A 13,070-nucleotide genomic window follows, 5' to 3' on the forward strand; every position below is an offset into this window, starting at 1 on the left:
TGGGATGCCGGGGATCGAACCCGTGTCGGCCCGTGCAAGGCAAACGCCCTCCCTGCTGTGCTGTCGCTCCGGCCCCAGTATCTGTGGGTTTTAGAGATGCGGAGTCACGACACGCAGCACCAACGCGCCTTTGTCCCCTCACCACGGGTGCACCCTGCCCTGCCCCCCTCCCCCTCCCCTTCCGGTCATCTCAGTCCGTTGCCAGAGTCTGTAGGACACCACGTCTCCTCCTGCTTCGTCCCTCCGTCTGTCTCTCTGCATCTGCATCTTTTTTTTTTCTTAGCTTTTTGGGTCACAGTGGGGTTACTCCTGGCTCTGTGCTCAGGAATCACCCCTGGCAGTGCTCGGGGGACTGTATAGGATGCTGGGAACCGAACCCGGGTCGGCCGCGTGCAAGGCAAACGCCCTCCCCGCTGTGCTATCGCTCCAGCCCTCCGTCTGCATCTTTCTCCTTGCCGTGTCGCTAAGACCCGCCCGCTCCGGTTCTGCTCCTGGGGCAGCAGAGAGGGAGGCCTGCTCTTCCCTCCCGATGGTCCCGAGCGTGGACCCCCGCTCCCTTGCCCCGCCCCTGCCGCTGGGCACTCGAGCTGGGCGGGCGCTTCTCTCTCCGCGTGAGTTATTGGGCGGGTACCTGGAGCGGAACTGTGCGGCCATCCCGTGATGATGTTTCCTTCATTTTGGTGTCTTGGTTTGGGGGCCACGCCCGGTGGTCCTCAGGGTTGACTCCTGGCTCTGCACTCAGGGATCACTCCTGGGGTTTCTCAGGGGCCTCTGTGGGGTGCCAGGGATCGAACCTGGGTTGACTGCATAGAAGTTAGTCTCTGCAGGGGGGTTCCCTGCCCGCTGGGCTGTGTTCCCCCCCGCCCCCGAGGTCTCTACCCTTCTACCCTGCTTCCCACGTACAAGCCCCCAGCCAGGCCTGGGGGGCCCTTTTCTCCAATCTCCATCAGTGCTGGTGTTCCCCCCGGCAGCGCTGACCCCCAGCTCCCCAGCCCCTGGTCGGGGGGGGGCACAGCCCCCATGGCCAGAGCTGTGAGTGTGGGGGCTGCCTTGCCCTCTTCCGCCCCAGCCCCCTGATGTGTCTGGAGCCTCTTTCCCCGCTCACCTGTCCTCCCAGTGCCCTCCGCTTGCCCGTGCTGCCGTGGGGACACCAGGGCTGGGGCGGGCAGCACCCCAAGGTCTCTGGGGGCTGGATTGGCAGGGCCCAGAGCTGAGACCCCCGAAGGTCCCGGCTCCAGCTTCATACGGGGCGGGGGGGCTCTGCCGGAGTTCCTGTCAGTCCCTGAGTCAGCACAGGGTCACATGGCCAGGGTCAGCCCCAGCCCCCGCCCCCAGCACCGGGGGCGTCCCCTCCCCCTGCACCTGGCATGAGGGTGAGCAGGGATGGGGAGAGCTGGGGTGCAGCCTCTGCCGTCCTCCCTGGCGCTGTGCAGTGGGGAGAAACTGCCATCCTGTCTCTGGGCCTGAGACCGCTGTTGACCCCCCGGTCCGAAACCCGTCCCCCTTTTCTCTTCTCCACTCCTTCCCACCTCTCACTGAACATCCCACCTTCAGGAAAATCCCAGCAGTCTCTGCCTGCTGCCCTGCCCCCCCCCACCACCCCTGCAGTGTCCAGTTCAGAGCCCAGGATGTCCAGGGCATTGGTGCTATGGCCTAATGTCCAGTACAGCTCCCCAGAATGTCCAGGCATTAGTGCTGTGGCTCAGTGTCCACTTCCGCACCCCAGTGTCCAGGGCCTGGGTGCTGTGGCTCCCCGTGGCTCTGAGCATGAAACTCCACAGTGTCCTGACCCTTCGAGACGCTGGGGACCCCCGCTGCCTGCTGGCCCCCCACTCGCTCTTCTGTCCACACGGACACTCTTGTGTCCTTCTGCCATGGTTTGCAGCTCACGTGTCCCCCCCAGAGCCCCCCTCCCGCCCACCACCTTCATTCTGTCTCTGTGCTGGTCTGGGGGGCTCCCGAGTGCTGGCTGGGGGTCGGGGGGGTTGGTGGCAGCGGCTCAGCCCCACACCTGGCGTGGGGACCGGCTAGGTGGGGCTGGAGGTGGGGGCTGCTCTGGGCAGTGGCGGCCCCTCGGGCCCTGGGGTCTCGGGGGATGCTGGACACTCCGGGCGTGCAGTGTGTCACCCCTTCCCGGGGACTCTGCGTGCCGGAGCCCGTGTGTGCTCGTCCATCCTGCTGGGTCAGCTGAGCGTCACTCAGCGAGGGGGCCCACGTGCGGGGGAGCTGTCCCCGGGTGATTTCACCCCCGTGGACATCAGGGGTGGGCATCCCAAAGCTGAGGGCCCTGCCTGGGGGCATGGTGGGGTCTGTGGTCAGGGCGGGCAGGAGGGTGGCCGGTGGCACAGTGCTGTAAGCCAGTGGCTTTCCACCCTTCACCCCTGCAGACCAGTATTTCCCGGGCCACTAAAGCAGAGAGGAAAAAGAAAAAATAACACTGCTTAGGGTTAGGGGTTCAGTGCCCGAGCCCGGCTCATTGCCCAGGACCTGAGCCCCTAACCCCACCCGCGGGCATTGCTGGGGCCAGCCCCAGAGGCCACGCATGCTCCATCAGGCTCCTGAGCAGGACCCCTGCCCGTCCATTATTCATGACACTGGTGTTTAGAGTTGCAAGATCGGGGGTCCGGGCCCGGGGCCCCCACAGTAATGTCCCGCCAGGCCAATAGGAAGGTGACAGGTGACGGTGCCCCCGTCTGTCTGCTGCCCCCACGTCGTGAAGCTTCGGGCAGAGAACACAGGTGGTGGCCTCTGTCCACCGCTAAGCACGGGGAGGCGGCCGTGGGGGGCACAGGCAGCCCCGGCCGTCACTGGGTCGGCTGCCACGTCCAGGGCTTGGAAGGAGCCTCCCCAGTCTCTGCCTGACTCATGCAGGTAGCCGGGCCCACCGCCCACACGGTCATCCACTGACCCACCCCACAGGTGCCTGCTAGAACCTTCTGTGAGCTCAGCCCTGGGATCGGCAGGACTCCGAGACCTCACCGTCCCGGCCGGAACAGATGACGACTCTGGGCACAGGGCAGGGGGCCAGGCTGACTGGGGTGACCCGGCCCGGCCCCTCCCTGGGGTGTCGGGGCCTGAGAGCAGCTGGAGTGAGAGGTGGGGCCCAGTCGGCCCTGCGGGGCCCTGGGTTACCAGAATTGGGGTGTGCCTGGAAGATGTTGGGGTTCCTGTCCCCCGTGTCCAAGGGCGTGCGGGAAGAGGCCCCGCATGTTGGCACTCAGAGAAATGTGCCTGTCCGCGGTGATCAAGACAAATCACTGTCACCGAAGAAGTGACCTTTCCGACCTCCGGAGACCGCTAAACTCCCCTAAACTCTTCGCCCATTGTCGGGGGCGGTGGGGGGCAGTGGCCCTGGTTGGGAACTGTCCAGGGATGGGTCTCTCCGGCCCCGCCCACCCCCGTGGACAAACCAGGTAACTTGGAAGCGTTTCTGGGCGTCTGGTCCGTTTGTTCCCTCCTGGGTCCCGGGTCAGGGCCACACGCTGCTCCCCTGTCCCACGCGTGGCCGGGAGCGAGCATGTGCAGGGAGGGACGGTCCGGAGCCCCCGCCAGACAGAAGCCAGGGGCGGGCCGCTCCACTTTCTCTGCCATCTCCGAACAATGCGCCATCTTGCCCAAAAAAAGACCCATTCTTCCCCTATTCTTGCTCAGAACCGCCGCGAACAAAGGACGTTTTGTCTCCTTGGCATTTTTTTCTTTCTTTTTTTTTTTTGCAAGCTTCAGTTCATCCTGGGTTTTAGCTCCTGACACCGGCCTCGGAGATGGGTCTCTCTCTCCGGTGCTCGTGTTTGCCTCCCCGCGTTCACGCGCAGGCACGCACACGGACCCACGCTCACACACGCGCACGCAGGTCGCTGGCTCACCCCGCTGCGGAGAGACGATGATTCCGCACCCCGAAAGTCAGGGCGGGGGGACACGGTGCAGGTGAAGGCCGGAGCTCTGCCAGCCCACTGCATGGGGGGCCCCTGGGAGCCACACGGGGGGCCCTCCCGCCGCCAAGGCCCGGCTAGAGAGCTGGCCACCAGCGGAGGATGTCGGGGCGCCTTGCAGCTGTGTCCAGGGGGCGCTTGCCCGCGGGGCGCGGCCTGCCTCGGTGGAGCCTTCATTTCTGGGTCCCTTCTGGCCTCAGGAATCGGGGCCGGGGTAGGAGCCCACACCTCTGGGCCCCCGAGCCCTGTTTTTCTCTTGGTTTTGATTTTTTGGGGGGCCCTATCCCGTGAGACTCAGGATTTACTCCTGGCTCGTGCTCAAGGGTCACTCCTGGCAGGGCTCGGGGGCCACGTGGGGTGCTGTGGACGGGGCCAGGTCAGCCGTGCGGAAGGCTGGCGCTTGGCTGTGGCTCAGTCCCCGGTGCCCGGCCGCTGGAGAGAAAGGGCGATTCCGAGGGGGGAACCGCACCCTGGAAGCGGAGGGCAGAGGCCGGAGGGGGTGGGGCGGAGGCCAGGGGGGCGGGCCTGACCCGGGGCAGGTGGTCCGCTCAGGAGAGCACTGGGCTGGGCTGGCTGGGATGGGGTAGCAGCAGGACCCCCGTTTCCACCTCCACGGGCTTGGGACTTCTCCGGGCTCAGCCAGACACCTGCTCCCGGCTCCCCGGTGCTTCTGGCTGGACCTCAGGACGCGCCCTGGCTCCCCTGGGTGGGGACAGCCGCGGGGCAGCGCCCGTCATGCCACGGGGCTGGCAGCAGCTACCTTTTTCCATCTGTAGATTTTCCAAATCATCATTCATTTCGGCTCGTGTCACTCTCTGACCCGTGCGCTTTAAATAGCCCACGACAACAACAACAAGAAAAAGGACAATGCATTTGTGGTTTCCAGTAAGATACCGTAAATACACCCAGATAAAATTCCGGTGCGAGCCATTTGCCGCGGCCGCTCAGGGTGCAGGGCGGTGCCGTGGAATCTTTCAGGCTGGCCGGGCCTCGGGTGGTTTCCTCTGCCCTGCCCGGGAGCTGGGATGCGGGGGGGGGGGGGGGGTGAGGGCGCGCGGGGGGCGTCGGCCAGGCCAGCTCCGCACCCCAGTTTTCCCGCCTCAGTGATGGGCTGAGCACTGAGTGAGCACCTTGGTGGTCAGTGGCCAGGGGCAGAGATACCCTGAGTCTCCGGCCAGCATCACAGTCTCTTGGCAGTGGCCTCCTGGTGGCCCCCGTGGCCCAGAGCGGGACACGGGCACTCGGAGGCCGGTTCCGCCTGGGCAGCTGAATAAAGCGCAGAGGAGGGACGGGTAAGCCCCATGGTCTCCGCTCCTTCCACACAGACTCCACCTGGAGGCGGTGGGCGTCGGCCGGCGAGAGGAGGAGGAGGTGAGGGCAGGGCTCCCGGGGACCAGCAGAGCCTGGTTCTAACCCTCCGGACTCAGTCTGAGCACTGGGCCGCCCCCCTCCCTGGCTCGGGGTCCTGGATGGTGGGAGCTGGTAGGACCCGCCGCTGTCCCAGCACTGTCTGTCCCTGACGGCCGGCCGGGATCGCGGTCGGGTTTGTTCCGTTCTTCCCTTTTGGGTCACACCCGGCGATGCTCAGGGGTTCCTCCTGGCTCTGCGCTCGGGAATGACCCCTGGCGGTGCTCGGGGGACCCTATGGGATGCCGGGAATCGAACCTGGGTTGGGCGCGTGCAGGCCGCCGCCCTCCCCGCTGTGCTGTCGCTCCAGCCCTTCACACTCGGGTTCAAGGAGCATCCTGGGGACTGGAGGGCCACGAAGGGGAGAGGGGAGGCGGGTGGGGCGGAGGGGTCCAGCCTGGCGCGCGGGTGAGCTAGAGCTAAGCCCAGCGTCCTCCGGCCACCGGCCCTTCTCGGGAGATCCAGGGAAGTGACAAGAGTGGAGGGGCATTTGCTGAGGGGTGAGGGCGGGGGGTGATCTCAGGACTCGGAGGCCGGAGCCTGGGCGGGCAGTGAGGGTTCATGTCCTGCTCTGGGTCTTTACGTGGACACAGCGGCCATCTGGTGCTCAGAGAGGCCCATCGCTGGGCGTCAGGGGGGTGGAACCACGGGGAGCATTTAAAGCAGATCCTGGCGAGGGACAGCCCTCGGGCCGTGCTTCTGCCCCTGCACTGGTGGGCTTGGCTCACCCACCTGTCCTGCAGCTTCTAAATTCTTTATTTTATTTATTTATTTTTGCTTCTTGGGTCACACCTGGCGATGCTCAGGGGTTACTCCTGGCTCTGCACTCAGGAATCACCCCTGGCGGTGCTCAGGGGACCCTATGGGATGCTGGGAATCGAACCCGGGTCGGCTGCGTGCAAGGCAAATGCCCTACCCGCTGTGCTATTGCTCCAGCCCCAGTCCTGCAGCTTCTAGAACCATCCGCACAGACCCCAAGGCAGCATCCTGAAATCCAGAACACGCCCCAGCCAGCTCCCCCCCGCCCCGCCCCCCAGCCTGTCGCAGGGCTCCCCAGTGTGGGCCGGGAATGGGCACCGTCCCTGAGCCTTTGGGAACTGCAGGGCACTTGGCGGGACTTCCTGGCGCTGCCTGGCTGAGCCGCCCCTTGGGCCTCAGTTTCCCCTCAGATATAACGCTGGGAGACTCCGCCCCTGGGAGTGGGGCAGGATGGTGACTGAGATGAGATGTTCCGTCCCAGGGTCCCCTCGGCCCCCTGAGCCCATTGTCAGTGTCTGTCCGTATCTGGTTTCTCCGCGGTTCGGTGGGTGTTCACGTTACTCACGTCCGTGTCGGCCGATAACGGCGGGGTGACGTCTCCGGGCCGAGATAGAGGCGTCTCGAGTCGGGCAGGGAAGCTCAGCAACCACTCCTGGGCTCTCGGTCCCAGGGGACGGGGGGAGGTGGTGGGGGTGAGGCCAGCGGGGCCACTTTCGGGGGGCTACGGGGACGGGGAGACTCAGGGGTCACGTGACCCCTCAGAACCTGGGTTTCTCCACCTTTACATTGTGAGGAAGGGACCCGCCCAGCAGGCTGTGGCGACACGCCCTGCAGAGAGCCCCCCGGGAGTGCGGCTGGAGGTGGGACGCTGACCCGGCTGGGGGCCTTTCCCCTCCACCCTTCTCCCCTGAAGCAAAACTCGAAACTGAGTCCCTCTCGCTGGCTTGGGCCCGGCCCCGCGCTGCCGCCTCTCTCTGCACCTGGCGGGTGGGCGCTGGACACGGCTCTCTCCAGACCTCCTGCCTGGACCAGCGGCCACTCCCCGAGGGGCATGTGGTGCTGGACCTTCCCTTTGTCTGTCCGCTCGGCCCCGGGGAGCGTGCCGAAGGGCCTGCTCTCCTGAGATTCTCCTGCCCAGGGACTGTGGGCCGGCAGGGGTGTGTTGGGGGGAGCAGTTAGGGGGGGTGAGGGGGACAGGAAGCAGGCCAGGCCGTCCCGACCCCTTCCTGAGGCTAAGTGAGGTTCCCAGAGGGACCGGGAGGCCCCGGGGGTGACTTGCCCAGGGCCACCGCCCTTCCGTCAGAAGTGGCCCCGGACCCGGGCCCTGGGCTCCGCCCGGGCGCCCCCTGCGAGGGCAGGACAGACATGGCTCCGGTGACAGCCCTGGGGGGCCGGGCTCGGAGCCCACCTTGGAGGCTCCCACCCAAGCGAGCCCCCACAGCAGCCTGTGGGTGCAGCCGTGCCCTTAGCTCTGGGACTCTGGGGCTCACACACCTGCACCTGCTCCCCCCACCCCACCCCTGCAGCAGAGAGCGGAAGGGCCCGATTTGGGCCACACGGCCAGTTGAGGGGAGATGGGGACCAGGCAGCGGCTGCCCGTGGTTGGTGGGCAAGGTCAGAGGTCAGAGGTCAGAGGAGGCACAGGTCCCCAAGAAGCCTCTGGCCCCCAGGTTCTGGGGTCCCTCGTGATAGCAGAGTGCAGGGGTGAGGGCCTGGCGAGGCCCTTGGTCAGGGGGCCCTCCTTGAGTCTGGGTGTTCCCTGTGCCAGAGGCCCATGGCCCTTCCCCACAGGAGGGGCGAGAGGGGCTCCTTGCTGCCTGTGAGATGCCCAGGGGACATCGGGGGACCCGGGGACCCTGCCCTGCCCAGGAAGGTTCTTGCTCTGCTCAAGGGGTCCGGTCTCCCTCGCCCAGTCCCCCGAAGAGCCCCGCACTCCCCAGCGCTGGGCACAGACTGGACGGGGGTCCGGAGACTGGGCTGCCCGCCCGGGCTGTCCCGGCCAGCGGGGCCCTTCCCTGGCCCTGGCTTCTCCATCTGTGGACGAAACAGGCGGAGACCCCACTGCGTTCTCACAGCCAGAGTGGGGGCCGGGCCCAGAGAGGGGCGGGGTCTCACGCAGGGCCACACAGCCCTGAGCGGCACCAGGGACTGTCCCCGTCACCCCCCGCCGTCTGCCTGCTACCTGCTCCCCAGGTTCATTTCCCGGCGCTTTGCCCTCTGTCGGGCGAGCTATCACCCCGCTTCTTTCTCAGGGGCCCAGTGCTCATCTGGTTCCTCATGAGATTTGGTCAGGCCGTCCCGGGAGCGTCTGGGGCCCGAGCCTGCACCTCGGCAGCAGGGAGGCCCCGGCCAGCAGCCCGGCCCGGCCCCTCACTCCTGGCCGCAGTCCCGGGCCACCTATGACCGGGTGTGGGGACTCTCCCGGCTCCCCCGTCTACCCTGCAAGTCCAGCTGTTGAGTCTTCTTTTAAATATAAAGATGCTTTACTGTGTCTCTGCTCTGTAGCACAAAGGAGAACGTGTCCGATTGTGTTTCATCAAGTGGCACATGGGACAGGGAATAGCGTTTCTCTCTGGTTCCGGAGAATCTCAGTCTCATCTTTCGGATAATCTGGCTTCTTCCTCCTTCCCCCCTCCCTCCTTCCGTCCCTCCCTCCCTCCCTCCCTCCTTCCCTCCCTCCCTCCCTCCGTCCCTCCCTCCCTCTCTCCCTCTTTCCCTCCCTCCCTCCCTCCGTCCCTCCCTCCCTCTCTCCCTCCTTCCCTCCCTCCCTCCCTCCGTCCCTCCCTCCCTCTCTCCCTCCTTCCCTCCCTCCCTCTCTTCCTTCCTTCCCTCCCTCTCTTCCTTCCTTCCTTCCTCCCTCCCTCCCTCCCTCCTTCCCTCCCTCCCTCCCTCCCTCCTTCCTTCCCTCCCTCCCTCCCTCCTTCCCTCCCTCCTTTCCTCCCTCCCTCCTTCCTTCCCTCCCTCCCTCCCTCCTTCACTCCCTCCTTCCCTCTCTTCCTCCCTCCCTCCCTGTCTCCTTCCCTCCCTCCCTCCCTCCCTCCTTCACTCCCTCCTTCCCTCTCTTCCTCCCTCCCTCCCTGTCTCCTTCCCTCCCTCCTTCCCTTCCTCCTTCACTCCCTCCTTCCCTCTCTTCCTCCCTCCCTCCCTCCTTCCCTTCCTCCTTCCCTCTCTTCCTCCCTCCCTCTCTCCTTCCCTCCCTCCCTCCCTCCCTCCCTTCCTTCCTTCCTTCCTTCCTTCCTTCCTTCCTTCCTTCCTTCCTTCCTTCCTTCCTTCCTTCCTTCCTTCCTTCCTTCCATCTTTTCTTTCTTCCTCTTTCTCTTACTTTTTCTCTTTCTTTCTCTTTCTCTCTTCCTTCTGTCGCAACCAGCCATGCTCAGAGGTTCCCCCTGGCTCTGCGCTCAGGACTCATTCCTGTTGGTGCTCATCACCCAGGATGCCGGGGGTGGAACCCGGCTGGACCACATGCAGGCCCGGCGCCCTCCCCAGACCCGGCCTTACGGCTCCAGCCCAGATCCAGTCTCCTTCCGTGTCTGTGGCACTGTTTGTGGGGGCAGTGATGGTGCTTGGCAGGACAGCCCGCTAAGTCCTTCTGTCATGGGTCCTTGCTCGGAATCCTCACTCTTCCCTTGTGACCTGGTTTTGAGCACTTGACACTGTGCCCCTTCCTGTTTGTACACGGGACCTGGCAGAGGACGAGGCTTTGTGTGCCCGTGCGGGTGCCCACAGAGGGTGCAGCATTCCCTGGCCCCCACCCCCGTCGGATCAAACCGAGCTCAACTCTGAGTCAGAAGCGAACGTCTCAGGGTAACTCTGCCTGGCGTTGCCCGTCTCACTGCTGCGGGCACCACGCGGGCCCAGAAACGGTTCTCAGCCTGGGCAGCTGCTCCCTGCCAGCCCACCGCCTGTCTCCCAGCCGCCAGCTCTCGGCTCTTCCCTCCTGTCCTGCCAGGCGCGCCCGTGGCCTCCTTCCTTCCAAAGCTCCTCCCCCGCTGGGCCCCCTAACCCGAGCTGGGCACGGCTCGCCTCTCCGTGCTCCATGGGGGGGTCCGTCCGCCTGTGGCTCCGGCCCCCGCTGGCCCCGGCCTTGGCACCGGGGAGACGGCCGCAGACGTGAGTTCTGAGTATCAAACCTGCTGGCCGCCAGACCGGAAGCCACGCTGGTGTGCGCCCTCCTGGTCCCGCTGCCACCCTGGTGCTCTGTCCACGGCCCCCGCGGGCAGGCTTTCGGGTGCCAAGTCCAGAACGTGGGCAGGTCGGAGCCCAGGAGAGTTTCAAGTAATGCCCCGCAGCCCGCCCCCAAGTTTGGGCCAGCACCTCGAGGCACCCCGAGACCCTCCCACCGCTGTCCCCGCTCCCCCAGGCTGACAGCCGCCCCGCCTCACCCCGGTCCCCACCGTCTGTGTCACATGCCAACTCCTGGGCTTCTTTGCCGACGCTCAGTCTCGGGGTGGGGGGGAGGAGGGACCAGAAGGGGGGGGACAGACCCCTAGAGCCGCGTGCGCCGGGGGCCAGAGTTCTGGGTCTCAGTCTGCCTCACGGCCTCGAGCAACACCCTGTGCCCGTCCCACGGCTGGTGTGGACAGGAGTGGACGGTCACCAGCACAGGGTGACCCCTCGTCTGGCCTCCCAGGCCCGGGCCTCCAGCCCGCGAGCCTTCCCTGCCTGCTTCCCCGCCAGCCCCCTGCGAGCACTCAGGGCGGGTGGAGGGGCCCGGGGGGGGGGGGGGGCGGGGACAGGACAGGGCACCGCCAGCGCCCCCAGCAGGCAGTTTCTTGGTAGCCATGAGCTCCGCCTTCTCGGGGTGGGGGGGCCGCTGGGCTTGCCCCCTCCCTGGCCCTGACCCCCACCCCCCTCCCCGCCTCTCCCACAGGGAGCCGGGAGGCCGCCTTCACGTACGCCATCATTGCGGCCGGCGTGGCCCACGCCATCACCGCAGCCTGCACGCAGGGGAACCTGAGCGACTGCGGCTGCGACAAGGAGAAGCAGGGCCAGTACCAGCGGGACGAGGGCTGGAAGTGGGGCGGCTGCTCCGCCGACATCCGCTACGGCATCCGCTTCGCCAGGGTCTTTGTGGACGCCCGGGAGATCAAGCAGAACGCGCGGACGCTCATGAACCTGCACAACAACGAAGCCGGCCGCAAGGTAGGGGGGCGGGGCGGGGTGGGGGCGCCTGCGGGGCCCCCTCCCAGCACGGGGGGAGGCAGGGGAGGGGCGATGCTCAGCGTTTGGGGGCGACTGGTCAGGGACCCCCCCCCCAGAGTAGAATCTGGCTCTAGCGTCATGGGAGTCACTTAACGCAGTGAAAGTGGGCTGGGTGTGTGCATTGGTCCTTGGGCCACCGGGTCAAGCGGGCAAGCCTGGACTGGGACTGAGGAGGCGGGGCAGGTGAGTTCAATAGGAACCCCCCCACCCCCTCCGCTGGAGCACCTGCCAGGGATGCTAATGTGGCCTTGGTCATCTCAACCAAGGTCTGGCACTCAAAATAAAGTAGGTGATGGTTCATAGGATTGAATTCCTTTGGACCCTCCCCAACTTCAGGACAGTCAGGGATGAGCCCAGGGTGTCAGGGTGGAGGTGGCCGAGCACCCTGCCATGGGGGCAGAGAAGGGCGCAGGGCTGGGGAGAGGGGTCCCGGAGAAGCAGGCTTGCCCAAAGGGAGAGCAGCCCCCACTTTTGGGAAACTGATCCGAGCAAAAGGGGTGCGCGTCTCCCTCAGGGCGGCATCTGAGCAGGGGCCGCCTGGCCAGGCGTCCCTGGGCATCCCGGCCTGGAGTGGACCCTGGGGGTGCTCAGAGCCCCCAGGCCCGGGAGGGGCGGGGGGCAGAGGCGGGGGCCAGCTGCCCGGGTGCCAGGACGTGTGTGGGCACTTTTGAGGCCCGGGGTCAGGAGGAAAAGCGGTGACATTAGCCAGGACGCCCTGTGCAGGGGACCAGGGGCCACGGGGCGGCCTGGCCCTCAGGGACCCTTCCTGAGGCCAGCTCTTGGGGCGGGAGACTCGGCCCGCAGGGCCCTGACTGCTCGGGATTCCTTCATTCCTCCATTCCCGTGACTCAGAAAGACAGAGGAGCAGGCGGAGCGAGAGCACAGCGGGGAGGGTGTCTGTCTTGCACGCGGCCAACTGGGTTCAGTCGTTGACACCCCTTAGGTCCCCCGACACCCCCAGGAGTGACTCCTGAGTGCAGAGTAACCCTCAGCGTCGCCGAGGGTAGCCCCAAACCAAAAGACATTAATAAATAATTTTTAAATTAAAAAAATTTTAATGAATCACCGTGAGATACAGACTTACACACTTTTGTGATTACGTTTCCGTCACACAGTGATCGAGTACCCATCCATCCACCAGTGCGCATTTTGCACCACCAGTGTTCCCGGTATCCCTCCTGCCCCCCACCCCATCCCCCCTGCACCTGCCTCTGTGGCAGGCACATTCCCTGTCATCCCATTGCTCATCGATTTGCTCGAGCAGGCACCAGTAACGTCTCTCACTGAGAGACTTATTGCTACTGTTTTTGGCATATCCAATACGCCACGGGGAGCTTGCCAGGCTCTGCCGTGCAGGCGCGATACTCTCAGTAGCTTGCCGGGCTCTCCGAGAGGGGCGGAGGAATCGAACTCGGGTCGGCCGCGTGAAAGGCGAATGCCCAACCGCTGTGCTATCGCTCCAGCCCGGCACATTCCCTAATAAATAATTTCTTTTCATGTCACAAAAGCCTTAACAAGAGACAGAGAAGCGAAGGGAAGGTTCCTCGCTGGGCTCCAGCGGGGCGGCCCGCTCGGGGGCTGGGGGCCAGCTGTCTGCGGGGGTCCTCAGACACACTTACTGGGGGGGCTGCTTTGAGGCGGCCCCCCGGGAAAGGATGAGCTGGAGCTGGGGTCCTGGGTGATGAGCGGAGAGCAGGCCCGGGGGGGTGGGGGGGCACCTGTAGGATCGAGGATCGGGGCCGGTGCTGAGCCGGCCCTGGTATCGCCAGGTGG

The 13,070-nt window shown here is 65.7% G+C and overlaps 1 protein-coding gene across 1 annotated transcript in view; it reads left to right on the forward strand.

Moving 5' to 3' along the window:
* WNT7A (Wnt family member 7A) overlaps positions 1-13,070 on the forward strand; it is a 45,252-nt gene that overhangs the window by 8,908 nt on the left and 23,274 nt on the right. The window contains exon 3 of the mRNA XM_055136840.1: positions 10,966-11,237. Coding sequence (XP_054992815.1) covers positions 10,966-11,237 — 272 coding nt within the window. The remainder of the gene's footprint in view (positions 1-10,965; positions 11,238-13,070) is intronic.

This window comes from Sorex araneus, chromosome 4 (assembly GCF_027595985.1).
Source record: "Sorex araneus isolate mSorAra2 chromosome 4, mSorAra2.pri, whole genome shotgun sequence".
NCBI lineage: Eukaryota > Metazoa > Chordata > Mammalia > Eulipotyphla > Soricidae > Sorex > Sorex araneus.